The sequence below is a fragment of the Vipera ursinii genome (assembly GCF_947247035.1).
Source record: "Vipera ursinii genome assembly, chromosome: 8".
Lineage (NCBI taxonomy): Eukaryota > Metazoa > Chordata > Lepidosauria > Squamata > Viperidae > Vipera > Vipera ursinii.
This window is the reverse complement of record NC_139519.1, coordinates 17945382-17960227: the sequence shown is the minus strand read 5'-3', so window position 1 is coordinate 17960227 and position 14846 is coordinate 17945382. Positions and strand designations below refer to the sequence as shown.

Genomic DNA, 14846 nt, shown 5'->3' with positions numbered 1-14846 from the left:
AGCATCCCAGTCCTCATGCCTGAAAACTATTTTTCTATTAAGGAGTAAGCAATTCTTCTGAGATTCACTCAGGGAATTCTCTACTTTCTAACCACTGGGCCAAGGTGGCGCAGTGGTTAGAGTGTTGTAGGCTAACTCGCTGCTCACTGCCAGGAGTTCGATCCTGACCAGTTCAAGGTTGACTCAGCCTACCATTTTTCCGAGGTCGGTAAAATGAGGACCCAGATTGTTGAGGCCCATATGCTGATGTTGTAAACCCCTCAGAGAGTGCTATAAAGCATTGTGGAGCAATATATAAGTCCTGAGTGCTATTGCTATTGCTTGCCTAATTATCCTTGTCCAAAGTGGAGTTCTCTACAAAGAGTTTCTCAAAATTATTCCTTTTTCTTTGTGGAACAGAAATTTGGTGAGACAATTTAACTACTCTAAAGTGAGAGGACATTCTCTGAAAGCTTATTGGAGCTGATGATCTCCATGAGCATTTATGCAATATTATTTTATAGCATATACTCTACATACAGACATGTTGATAAGAGAAAGGATCACTCTGGATTTTTTGCATCAAGGATGCTTTTATACAATTTGCTTATGGGTAATTGTTAAGTCTCTAGGGGCCGGTGCTCATCTCCGTTTCAAAGCCGAAGAGCCAGCGTTTGTCCGAGGACGTCTCCGTGGTCATGTGGCCGGCATGACTAGACGCCAAAGGCGCACGGAACGCTGTTACCTTCCCACCGTGGTGGTCCCTATTTTTCTACTTGAATTTTTACGTGCTTTCGAACTGCTAGGTTGGCAGAAGCTGGGACGAGTAACAGGCGCTCACTCTGCTACGCGGCACTCGGGATTCAACCCGCCAAACTGCAGACCATCTGATCGACAAGCTCAGCGTCCTAACCCACTGAGCCACCACGTCCCTAGAGTTGGAAACGACTAGCACGCATGTGCAGGGGAACCTTTACCTTTTTTTAATTATTAAGTAAGAATGAGAAAGTTGATAACTATTTGCAGACCCACTATGTAAGAGGAGGAAAATTTAACAGGTTTTCTTATTTTTCTTTTCAACATCCAGCCAGGGTAGGTTTTTTTATGTTTAGTGTTGGAAAAAGACAGTGGATTTATTATTTTTAACAACAAAAAAAGGACAACTAATATCAAATGGAAGGATATGTAGGCATTCAGCACTGACATGAACTAGAATCTGATAGGAGTAACTGGGGTGGAGCAACTAAAGATATAGTAAAATATCAGTGTTCTTTTTTTTCCTCTAGTCTTCCTTGAGAAAACATGTGGAGGAGGAATCTAGTAGTCTCTCTCTCTCTCTCTCTCTGTGTGTGTGTGTGTGTGTGTGTGTGTGTGTGTTTTCCCCCATTTTTAAAAAGTAATGGGTTAAGAGAAACCACAGGCAATATACCCATCACTAATTTTATGAATTTAAACTATTTTTACCCTATGGCTGCCTTCTTTGAGCCTATGTGGATAATAAATTTTAAAATATGCATTACGTTACAGTGAAAGAATTTAGTGACTCTGGGGTGCTATAGAAATTGTGCAGGCCTGTAATGATGGGCATATCCACTTGTGAAGATGCAAACACACACACACACACTTGCACGTACCCCAAATCAAGTCTTTTGCCAGGTGTCAATTTGCATGACGGAAATTCTCAGCCCAATTCTCTGAGCTATCTGATGCCACCGAAGTAAAATGAATGCTCTCAAATCTTCCCTTGATAATAGGGAGATACCTGAGAATTCTCTCTTGAGTTGAAGGTTTTAAGAAGTACTTGGCAGATAAAAAGTAATTTTCCTCCAATCAGGGGAAAAAATAGAGGGCTTTGAAAAGGAACTTCTTTCTGAAACCACAATGGCTTTAATCCCTTTTAAGAATTCCTTTCCTATCAGTTATCATATCTGCCTGTCAGGCTTAGCTCTGAGGAATCCTTGATCAGAGCAATCCTGAAGCTGGGGTGAAATACAGTGGCAAAAACTGTGCAAGATTGACATCTGGAACATCATGTCCCTTGAGGTGAGATCCACACCCAGCCTTTTGGCCTTCTGTGGGGCCTTAACATCTGGCTTTGCCAATTGGCCTGGGGAAGGTCATCAATGGGGACAGGCCCGAACCGCTACTGATTGATGGGTGGAGGTAGAGAGAAGACTCTATCTCCACCCTGTTTCTACGTTGCTCCCCTCCTTGTCATCGTTGTTAATTGTAATGTTAATATTTACAATATTAATGTTTTAATGTTTTACCTTGTTGTTTTTAGTCTGCCGCAAGCCACCTTGCGTTGTCTCTAGGTGATACGGGCAGCATATAAATTTAATAATAAATAAAAATAAGGATCCTGCCAAGTCTGGGACCAGCTATCAGACGCTGGGCTCAGGATAAGAAGAATAACAGAGTTGTTCAAGCAGAAAACCCTATACCATTCCAGACAAATGGTTGTCCAATCTCTTCTTAAAAACCTCCAGTGTTGGAGCACCCACAACCTTTGAAGGCAAGTCAGGAAATTTCTCCTTAGTTCTAGGCTGCTTCTCTCCTTGGTTAGTTTCCATCCATTGCTTCTTAACCTGCCTTCAGGTTGACCCCCTCTTCTTTGTGGCAGCCTTTAGATATTGGAAGACTGCTATCATATCACCCCTAGTCCTTCTTTTGATTAAACTAGACATTTTGTTGTTGTTGTTAGTTGCGAAGTCGTGTCCGACCCATCGCGACCCTATGGACAATGTTCCTCCAGGCTTTCCTGTCCTCTGCCATCTTCTGGAGTCCATTTAAGCTCACGCCTACTGCTTCAGTGACTCCATCCAGCCACCTCATTCTCTGTCATCCCCTTCTTCTCTTGCCCTCAATCTTTCCCAGCATTAGGCTCTTCTCCAGTGAGTCCTTCCTTCTCATTAGGTGGCCAAAGTATTTGAGTTTTAGTTTCAGGATCTGGCCTTCTAAAGAGCAGTCAGGGTTGATCTCCTCTAGGACTGACCGGTTTGATCGCCTTGCAGTCCAAGGGACTCGCAGGAGTCTTCTCCAGCACCATAGTTCAAAGGCCTCAATTCTTTGGAGCTCAGCCTTTCTTATGGTCCAGCTTTCACTGCCATACATTGCAACTGGGAAGACCATAGCCTTGACTATACGCACTTTTGTTGACAGACATACCCAATGCCTGTTAAGCCTCTACCTGGTATTCTTTCAGTGTTTCCAGTGCCTTTTGACTCATGTTGTGCTGCTCGCAACCATATCTAAGTGTGATCTTGTTGCTTCCTTCTAGATATTGTGACTCTTAAGTTTTATTTTGGATTTCAGCATACCACCTCTTTGTACTGAATGGAAAAAAAAGCCTACTAACTGTTCTTAGTGCTGAATTTGATTGGAATAGACTTTTTCTTTCCCCTTCAGCTCTTTTGTTTGAAGAGTGATTTATAGGCACTAAGATAAGATAGAATAGTACTCTGGATTGCTTATTTTAAATTAGATCATTGTTTCATCTAAATCAATATTGTCAACACCGATTGGCAATATTCCTTGGGGATTAAGGCAAGAATTCTCTCAGCTATAACCAGATGAATTGTTGTTGTTGTTTTTAAACCAGGCAATGCTGCTCCTTTGCTCCATGTTTTCTGCATCCACCAGGTTTCAGCCAAAAAGGCTGGTCTTTCTTTTTGTTTCTAGAAACAGCTTTATTCTGAGTTAAATTGGTGGGAACCATCTGACTTTGTTAGTTAAACAATTCTTGAGGGTTCATAATGATTTCTATGCATGTGTGAGTTGGGAATTAGGGCTGCCAGAGGCTTCCTTATCCGTTATGTGAGGAGAGCAGAGGACAAGACCCCAAAACACAAGAAGGCTGGGCCTGGCTGGGTCTGGATCAGGATCTATTCAAATATGGATTTTGTTCAGTGTTCTGTATCACACAAGGAGAACCAGTTTGGTCTAGTGGTTAAGCCATCAGGCTAAAAACTAGTAGATTGTGAGTTCTAGTCCCAACCTACCCGTGAAAGCTGTTAGGTGGCTTTGGGCCAGTCACCAGGGGACTGTGAGTTCGAGTCCTGCATTAGGCATGAGAGCCAACTGGGTGACTTTGGGCCAATCACCAGTAGACAGGAGTCGTAATCAGATTTTAGACATGAGAGCCAGTTGGGTGACTTTGGGCCAATCATAAGGAGACTGCAAGTGGTAGTCCCACCTTGGGCAGGAAAGCTGGCTGGGATGATATTGGAGGCCTCAGCCTGTCTCAGCCCATACCGTCAAGCTTAGGTGACAAGTCAGTTGGTCAATTCCTGTCATAGCCAATGGATCAATACTTGGGTAGTCTGAAGGAAGCTGACCCTGCATTCACAGGAAAAGGATAGGAACAACAACAAAAAAAAGAACAATTCTGTGTCACTGAGTGGCATATCTAATCTATTTGTACCTCATAAGCAGATCATGAAAGAATATCGCTCTTCCTAACCCAAGCTGTAATCCTCGGTTCAGAATGCAGCAGAAAGTCATCAAAACTAAGTCACTAATGAATTTATCTTAATCCCTTTTGAAAGCTACAGAACTAATCATTAGCAGAAATATATTTTTAAAACATCGGTAAAAATTCATTCCTGTCTGTTGTACCATGGCTATTCTCCTCTCCGCTAAAACATCCAGAAAGGCTGGGCTCTGTGAGAATCCTAAAATGACAGCCATCAGTTAGTGGTCTGATTTATGTATCAGATTGGTTGAATTTATCCTATTCCCTCCATATTTTGTTTAGACCAAATCTGTTGCTTTGCATTGTAGGCTGAATGAAGGCAGCTGCCTCCAGCTTTCATAACATAAGATGTGCATATCTCCCAGCAGGAGACCTCCGTTAGCGATGCAGTAAATAAATAAACTGAAGGAAATATGTTATTGCTTTCATATCGAGTGTCTAAACCCATTTCAGACAATGGAGGCTGAATACAGGGAGAAACACACACACACACACACACACACACACACACACACATCAGAACCTAAATGGTCTGTCTGCCACCTAGAGATGCCACCAAGGTTTAGCATACAAGCATTAATAGAATGGCTTTGGAAGAGTGCATTGAATAAAATCTCACAAGCAACCATTAAAAAAAACTTTTGATTCAGCATACCTCACAGGGGATCCTTGAAATTTCTTTGTTCTTAAATATAATTGATTCCAACCCATAGCCCTGAAAAAGCCTGTCCCTCTGAAGACCTCCATCCCCTCTTTTGTTTTTTAAAAAAATACACTTTTGTATTAAAAAAGGGGGATGTTATTTTGGGCTTTACAATAAACACAGTCTTTATTGTAGAACACAGTGTTCTATAGAGGTGAAAAGATTCACAAATGCCCACAACTGGAGAATAGTTTTTGAAATTAATGGAATTGGCAGAGATAGCAAAACTAACTACTCTGAGGAAAGACAAAAGCCAATTTAGATTTGTTTCTGTTCAGAGGCCACTTTTGGACTTCTTACTTGAGAAAGATAAACATGAAGTTTCAGCTTCACTATTCAGGGTTCAGGATTTGATTATTTGATTTCTTATGGTTATAGAAATGTTGTATATTTTGCTATTATTAGAAATGCACACTGTATAGTTACATGTTTATGTTTAAACCTAGAGTAAGAGGATGCATACATAAATGCATACAGATATGCATATACATATACATATGCATGTATTTATATATACATATATGTATACATACACACACACATATACAGACATTCATTCGTTCATTCATTCATTCATTCATTCATTCATTCCTTGTCTGGGGAATTCTTGGAGCTGAAGTCCATACCTGTTCAAGTTGCTAAGGTTGAGAAATAGTGCTCTAAACCCTAGTCCCATGATCAACTGTAGAGACAATGAAAGCCTTGTCTAAGTAGGAGAAAAAGAGGCTGAGCTGGAAGGCAGGGTTAAATATGCCATAACTTTGGAATCATTGCATTGTCACAAAAGACCTAAGTCCAGCCCCTCCCCAGTGAATTTCATTGCCCCCTATATAGCACCAATTTAGCTTTGACCATTTCATTGACAAGATTCTTTTATTAGAAGTAACAATCATAAACTCTCCTGTGCAAATGTTCCTGGTTATTCCGCGCCCTCCACCCCCAGTCTACCTATCACCACTCTGTTAAAAGCACCCTGTAGTCTCAAACTCCAGAAGATGGTAAACTATCCCACCAAATGTGGTTCAGTTTGATTTGAGGATCACAGCTACAGCTAAGCAACCATCTAACTTACCTCCCAATCTGCAAAGTACTTTTTGCACCGCATACAAGAAGCAGAAATAAATCCTCCTTCTCAACGCTGCCTCTTCACTTACCTTACTGCAATACTTAAAGTCATCCCCATAAAATAGTTATTATGACTGCATTTTATTTTGCTTTCATGTTAAAAAAAATTAGATTGATCCTACTGGTTTGCTCTAAAGGGAACCCTGCATGAGTAGATAAACATTAGAAAGAGGAGCGAAGAAGCAAGCTAATTTGTATTTAATTCCACTTCCATGATGTTGTATCCAAAAATCACATGAAATTTCAATTAATTCTCCAGGTAATATCCGAGAACCGTTTTCTCTGGAATAAAGGCTACACTTGGGTTCTCATTTACAAAGCAGGAATAGATTTTAAAATAACCTCAACAGACATAAACAGGCATTGAGCTGGGAGGAAAGAGAGCAAGCCTTTAATCAATCTTTAACCAAACACCCTGTTCTGTATGAACAAGTGTGTCATCAAAGAAGGTTAACTAATCAGCATTCAGTCCTCTTGTATAAGCCATGTTATTTGGTTAAAGCTAATTCTCCTTGTACAATGCACACTGTTCTGAACAATAATTCAGTGTAGCTTGGTTAGGAAGCATCTTGTTATTGACAAAAGAACAGTTACTACTATAAGCAGATTTCTAACAAACAAAAGCTTGGTAGATTTACAATGCCAACCCAGGCATGGATTTCTGCAACTTGTATCCACTGTGTTTTTGCAGTCTATCTAGCTAATTTCCTAATGGTCTCTTGAACTGGTGTATAAAATTAGGTTATATTGTTTTGGGGACCTTTGTGTTTCCTAGCAGGATTGCTGATTTGGTGAATCATTTTCACCACAAAGAAGAGGGGGTCAACCTATTCTCCAAAGCACCTGAAGGCAGGACAAGAAGCAATGGATGGAAAACTAATCAAGGAGAGAAGCAACCTAGAACTAAGGAGAAATTTCTTGACAGTTAGAGCAATTAATTAGTGGAACAGCTTGCTTTCAAAAGTTGTGAGTGCTCCATCACTGGAGGCTTTTAAGGAAAGACTGGACAGGCACTTGTCTGAAATGGTATGGGGTCTCCTGCCAAAACATGGGGGGTTGGACTAGAAGACCTCCAAGGTCCCTTCCAACTTTGTTATTCTGATATTCTAATTATAATTTATTTTGATGCTCCTGAATTCCCATCATACTCTGTTTCCTTCACAGTACCTCCGGATGATCCAATCATCATTGGAGGACCGATCATCAGTCTGCGAGCTGGTGATCCCCTGAATCTTACTTGTCATGCTGACAATGCCAAACCAGCAGCATCTATCATCTGGATGAGGAGGGGAGAAGTCATCAATGGAGCAACCTATTCCAAGGTAAGCATATCTGAACACCTGGAAGGGAGCAAGCAAATATAGTTTGGGTTTACAGAGTCTGCCACCAGGAGCTTTTGAATGAAGTATAGGTAGTCCTCTACTTACGACCACAATTTTTGTTGCTAAGCAAGGTAGTTTTGCTAAGTGACTCGGGCCCAGTATTACAACCTTTTTTTAATCACAGTTGTTTGTCAGAAACGGCAATTGCATGATCTCGGGATTCAACGATTGTAAATACATGCCAGTGGCCAGTGCCCAAGCACCCAAATTTGATCACGCAGTTGTGGGGATGCTGTAACCCTTGTAAGTGGTAAGGACCAGTGGTAAGTCACTTTTTCCAGTGCTGTTGTTATATGGAACAGTCGCTAGATTAGTGGTTGTAAGCAGTGGTGGGATTCAAATATGTGAACAACCAGTTCTCTGTGTGGATGCCACTTCTGGAAGTCCATTGTGAGCCTGGGCAACAAAAAAATAGCTACTGGTTCTGCTGAACTGGTGTGAAGCAGCTGAATCCCACCACTGGTTGTAAGTTGAGAACTGCCTTTGTTCAGATGCGTTCTTCTTGGAGATTTCAGCCCACATTCTTTCTGTCATTCAACTCATGTCATCACATCTGGCATTCCGTCCCAGACCTGAATGCAGACCTACTTAGTTTTAGAAAAGAGGGGGAGTTATGTGCTGTTTTACAATACTCTGGGATCTTCTTTTTGAAGAACAATAGAAGTAGAATAAGTAGTCAGGATAATGTTCTTTTCTCTAAATCGTAATATAAAAGGCTCAAGTGATACAGCGTAGGTGCTCAGCAGAAAAGCCAGAATGGATAAATATACTATTGTTTCATATACTACATAGCGTTGTATGAAATCCAAATGACCAATAGGCACCCACAACCTGAATCCTACAGAGGCTGAGATAATACGAAGCCACTTTGCAAAATGGGGGGGGGAGAGAGAGAGAGAGAGACCCAAACATGGAGACAAGCAAAGACAGAACTGTAAAAACAAAGAATTTGGGACAAAACAAACTTTATTCAGGGCAAATTGTCCCCACTGCAGCTGGAGAGGCCATAAGCAAGACTGCATACCATCTTTTGGTCTCCAGCTGACCATTTTGCCAATACGACACCGGGCGGTAATTCCTGAAAGAGCACTCGGTGCCTGAGTGCAGCATTATATTAGTTTTCTAAGAGTTTTATTTCCACTGTAAAGAAAACTCTGCTGCTGAAAACACCACCAAAGGTCCCTCACGGACAAGCAAAAAGCAGGAGACCTCAGGGAGCAAAGGCTGTGGAAAGTAATAGCTCTCACCTCTGCATATTATAAGCTGCCATCTCAAAGATGTCAGCCTCATCTTCATGCCTCTTGGCAGAACTTTCATCTTGGGCTGCCTTGAGGTTGTTGTTGTTGTTCTTATATAAAACTTTTATTCATAAAACATGAAACTCAGTCAAGTGAACACTCAAATTGACTGGCACTAATGGTTGACACAGGTTGCTGCCAGCATCCTAGGTATCAACCAGGTATCTCCTTAAAATGTAAGATGTTCCGAGTAGCGCAGTTTTTTGTAGCTTTGCTGGAGTTATTGCAGGAAGCTGCAGTTTCTTGATGTATTTTGTAAAGTTTTGGGACATAGTTCCCAATGCCCCGATGCCAATGGGTATCACTGTTACGCATTTCATCCAATAATAATAATAATAATAATAATAATAATAATAATAATAATAATAATAATAATAATAATAATAATAATAATAAATTATTATTATTATTATTGTTGTTGTTGTTGTTGTTATTGTTATTGTTGTTATTGTTATTGTTGTTATTATTATTACAGGAGTGGAAATCTAGGTTCATATGATTTTGTTGTATGCTTGTATTTGGATGGCAAGAAGATGCTACTTTCCTGATGATTGATCCGTGTTGGTGTGGCTGATTGAAAGTGAGAAGGCAGAAGGAAGGAGCTTAGATACCCAGTAACAGACATGATGGTGAAGAATGCTTAGTAGGTAGGCTCAGCTGTGAAGACCAAAGACTATCCTGAACAGTATCTGATCTGAATCTGTAGTCCAATACAGTTTTGAGATGATGTGAAGTGTAATTCATCATTTCTGAAAAGCATCCAGTGGGAGAGAACTGTTCTATTCTTGGTCCATACTTGCTGGCTTCAGGCTTCTGGCAAAAAGTTTTCCCCTCCTCACCAGAAATCTTAAGGATCTGGAACTTCCCATTGACACAGCTGCAATGAGATTCAGGACTCACAACCAAGGAAGGTCACGTCCAGAATCAAGGAAGGTTTGATTACCCATGATGAGATTGTCCAAGTAAAGTCCCAGCTTGGTCAGGAGAAGAATAGAATAGAATAGAATAGAATAGAATAGAATAGAATAGAATAGAATAGAATAGAATAGAATAGAATAGAATAGAATAGAATAGAATGGAATGGAATGGAATGGAATGGAATGGAATGGAATGGAATGGAATGGAATGGAATGGAATGGAGCTGGAAGGGACCTTGGAAGTCTTCTAGTCCAGCCCCCTGCTCAGGCAGGAAACCCTATACCATTTCGGACAGGTGATTGTCTAGTCTCTTCTTAAAAATTTCCAGTGATGGAGCAGCCACGATTTCTGGAGGCAAGCTGTTCCACTGGTTGATTGTCCTCACTGTCAGGAAGTTTCTCCTTAATTCCAGGTTGCTTCTCTCCTTGACCAGTTTCCAACCATTGTTCCTCATCCTTCCATCTGGTACTCTGGTGAACAACCTGACCGCCTCTGCTTTGTGGCAGCCCCTCAGATACTGGAACACTGCTATCATGTCTCCCCTATTCTTTTCTTTAGACTGGCCAAACCCTGTAGCCATTTTTCGTATGTTTAGCTTCTAGCCTATGATCATCTTAGTTGTTCTTCTCTGAATTTTTTCCAAACTCTCAACATCTTTTTTGTGATATGGTGACCAAAATTGGCTGCATTATTTCAGGTGTGGTCTTACTAGGGCTTTGTAAAGCGGTACTAATACTTTGCATGATCTTGATTCTGTGCCTCTGTTTATACAACCCAGGATTGTGAGCTTTTTGGTTCTTGCAGAAAAGAGCTAATCACCACTCTAATTGGATGTCTGGAACTAATCCAGGACCTAGGAAATCTTAAAAGATGGGAGAGATTGTTTTCCCAACAGAGGTTTCACTACATATGGCAATTGCACACCAAACTGGGACCAGCCCCACATTCACACCATATCTATGCACAGGAACTGCATGTCTCAATCCTTTGAATGGCAGATACTCATTTCTCTGAAGTGATTGCTTGCTTGCTTGCTTGTTTGCTTTTGTTTGCTCGGGACAAGTGCTTCTGCTTTTGTGAACATCATATCTGATGTTTGGAAGTGATCCAAAGAAAACTACTGCATACAAAGATTCTTTGTGTACAATTTATAATTTAGTGGCAAAACATCAGATTTGTATGCAAGTGTTCCCAAATTCAGTGGTTATCACCTACAGTAAACTCTTGCATGAAGCTCAGAAACTGGAAAATGGCTCCCAGTTGAGATTGACAGCATTAGGCTGACTGGCCAACAGTCTGGCTTAGTGTAAAGGCAACTTCTAATATTCTTATGGAGACATATGCGGCTTCTGCTCCAAAAATGCTTGGAGGCCCATGCTGATATTGTCCCTTATTCCACAGTTTCATAACCACAGATATTGCCTTCTGAATGCTTCCAGAAGACAGACCTATTCCTCCTTCCCTTAATAACCACAACCTGAAGAAGTATTGACATGTTGATCAGTGTACACTAGCAAGATCAGGAACAGAAGAAGGCAGAAATAATATTGAACAATATTGCCTTACAGACAAAGCCACTTTGGTGTTGTGGTTAAGGCTCCAAACTAGAAATTGGAAGTTCAAACTCTATTTTAAGCACAAATCCAGCTGGATGTCCTCAAGCTAGGCACACACTCCCAGCCCTGGGAAGAAAAAGGCAAGTGCAAAACACTTCGGAAAATCTTGCTCAGAAGACGTAGGGACTAATGCAGAATCTACAGCAGGCAGTTTCTAGGAGTCAACGCTGATTTTTGAATTTTCTTTCTATGTAAAATACAGGTAGTTCTCGACTTAAAGCCATTTATTTAGTGACCATTCAAAATTACAACGCCACTGAAAAACATGACAGCCACACTTATGACCATTGCTACATCCCCATCATCATAAAATTAAAATTTGGATACTTGGTCCTGGGATCATGTGATTTCCCTTTTTGTCACCCTTCTGGCAAGCAAAGTCAACGCGAAAGCCAGATTCATTTTACAGTTGTGTTATTAACTTAACAACTGCAGTGATTCACTTAACAGCTTTGGCAGGAAAGGTCCTAAAATGGGGCAGAGTTCACTTAACTGTCTCATTTATCAACAGAAATCTTGAGCTCAGTTGTGGTTGTAAGTCGAGGACCATCTATACATAGAGTCCCTCTCTTTTTTTTTTACTTTCTGTGATCTTGGTTAGTTAGAGTATCTTTGGGGCTAGGCTGCCTTCTGCTCTCTGCCTTCATCCCCCTTGACAAACTCCATCCTTCGGGCCCCGTTCTGCTATCATGGAATGAGCCCAGCCTCTGATTTATTCTGATTTATTCTGTCCTGTTTCTCGAGGCCATCTGATTTGCCTGCAATATCCCCAGAAGATTCTTTCTTTATTACACCCGAGCCCTAAGACATTTAATTCTTCCTAAACACGAGCCATCATTTCGGAAAGAACCTCTGGGAGACCAAAGTTGCAAGAGAGAAGAAAATGGGAGTAGAAAAGATAAGGCTTGGATTTCCGAAAGCCCAACACAGATGGTGCTATTTGCGCCGTGGTGTCCCAGAATCCCTTTTCTGATCTCTCCTGTTCCTTTTAGATGCCTTTGCTCACTCCTCCTACTCCCGTTCCATGGGTCGTCTCCATCGACACCTGAAGAACAGACTCTCATTTTTTCAGAATACCATGAGAATACAGAAGAGGCACTTTGCCTCCTGAAATTCCAGACACCAGCCAAGACTAATTAGGACCACTGCTCCCTACCCTCATTTTGTGTTGAATTAATTCCAGTCTACTCCATTAATACGACGTTCTGCCTGCAGATTTTTCTGAGCCTGGTCTGCTTGCCCTCTCCTGTTTATACGTAAGTCTGTAAAAGTACGCGAAAAAGAAAAAAAAGAAAAAAAGAGTAGAATGCATCAGATCTCTTTCTATCCTACCTATACCCAAAATGGATGTCAACGCTGCTAACATCAGGTGTTCTTGCTTTGACAACAGATGGAAATGCAGCCATTTTATCTATTGCTTTTAGAGTTAGTTGATGCTGGCGGGGGGGGGGATAGGGATGAGAGTCCAGCTAGTCATAACAATGAGAGTCCAGATTAGGTAAGGCTATTCAATCCCAGACTGAGGTTGCTAAACTGCTAAAACAAATACTGATATTCCAGTAAAGCAGTCCTCGACTTATAACAGTTCATTTAGTAACCGTTCAGAGTTAACAATGGCACTGAAAAAAGTGACTTAGGACCGTTTTTCACACTTACAACCATGGCAGAATCCCCACAGTCACGTGATCAGAATTCAGATGCTTGGCAACTGGTTGATATTTATGACGATTGCAGTGTCCCGGGGTCACGTGTTCCCTTTTTTGCGTCCTTCAGACCAGCAAAGTCAACAGGGAAGCCAGATTCTCTTAACAACCATGTTACTAACTTAACAACTGCAGTGATTCGCTTAACAGCTGTGGCAAGAAAGGTTGCAAAACGAGGCAAAATTCATTCAACAAGTGTTTCACTTAGCAACATACATTTTGGGCTCAAACGCGGTCGTAAGTCAAGGACTTCCTGTATTTGTTTTCCTAAGCTGGTGATTTGTGCCTGGGTTAGGTTTCCAGTCCATATATCCAACTTATCTGAAAAGATGCAAAATAATGTTCTTCAATGGCCTCCTTTTGCAAAGCTTGCTACAAGTACATTCTGTAGATCTCTACATACGTTCATTTGTTATTACTTCAGATCCTCCTTAAGGATCCGTTAAAAACAAAACAAGGATTTCTGTTTAGGTAAAAATATACCTTAGATTTTAGGTGTATTTTTTAAATACACCTAGACACCTAGACAAACATATTCAGATTTGTCTGTTTGGCAAGGTTTTTTTGGGTGTTTTTTTTAAGATTTGCTATATCTAATATTTTTTTTAGATTTGTTATGTATTTTTTTCCAGTACTGAAAGACTTAGGGGGAGACAGATTTGGACTGACCACAATTTTCTACTTTTAAACTCTGTTCCCATTATGTTACTTCATTATCAAGAGCTTAAGAGAGATAATGAGGGTAATAGAAGAAAGTTCAGTATTAATTCTAAGTATGAAAAAACAGGTTTTTTAAAGTGCTATGAAAAATCTATTAAAATTAATTAAAATCCCATTAAATAGCTGATATTAACACAACCCACCTTCCACTGCCTGAATCCCCAAACCAAACCAAATAGAAAGACTATAAGAAAATAGGAATTAATTTCCTATTTCATGGGAGGATTAACAAATATAACTGAACAGGCAAAGGAGAACATGGACAACTGGAAAAGAGGACAGAATAACCGTATCATTTTCTTGGCATCTGCAGCAAAACCTAAAATGGTAAACTGCAAAAAAATATACAGTGGTATCTTGATACTCATCATCAATTGGTTCTGGGAGATGTGATGAGTACCAAACATTTTTTCCCCATAAGGAATAATGTACTGAGTCACAAGGCAGCTGACAACAACACGTTCTAGCTTGTTCATTGAGTACCAAACAAACAATGAGTACTGGGACAAAATTTTCATGTCAAAATGCGTTGAGTATCAAATTCAATGAAAACAGTTGAGTACCAAGGTACCAAGGTCTACATGTATATGAAATTACTTGTTCCAGAATTATTTTTTTTCAGTTGCAATTCTTTTCCAACAAAGCTTTATTTTCAGGACCCCTTGCTAGCAATAATAGACAATCAACGATGGTGCAATTTCCAAATTTCACCATAGAATATATGAGTTGTATGACCTCCGAGTTCTGGAAATACAAGGATGTAGAGAGCAAAGTCCTTCACAGCTAAAGCTAAAACTCAGAAAAAACTCTTGAGCACAAAAGAAGCTCTAGATTTTGTCTCTGATTGAAGATTTTGTCAAGAGGAAATCTAGACTTGATTACTTTGCAGGAGACCTAGAGAACTCAGTAAATATCTACTTTGGAGTCA

At 40.4% G+C, this 14846-nt stretch overlaps 1 protein-coding gene across 1 annotated transcript in view; it reads left to right on the top strand.

Moving 5' to 3' along the window:
- KIRREL3 (kirre like nephrin family adhesion molecule 3) overlaps positions 1 to 14846 on the top strand; it is a gene marked incomplete at its 3' end in the record, with an annotated part of 588432 nt that overhangs the window by 448448 nt on the left and 125138 nt on the right. Inside the window, exon 5 of the mRNA XM_083368619.1 lies at positions 7446 to 7603. Within this exon, the coding sequence (XP_083224745.1) occupies positions 7446 to 7603 (158 nt within the window). The remainder of the gene's footprint in view (positions 1 to 7445; positions 7604 to 14846) is intronic.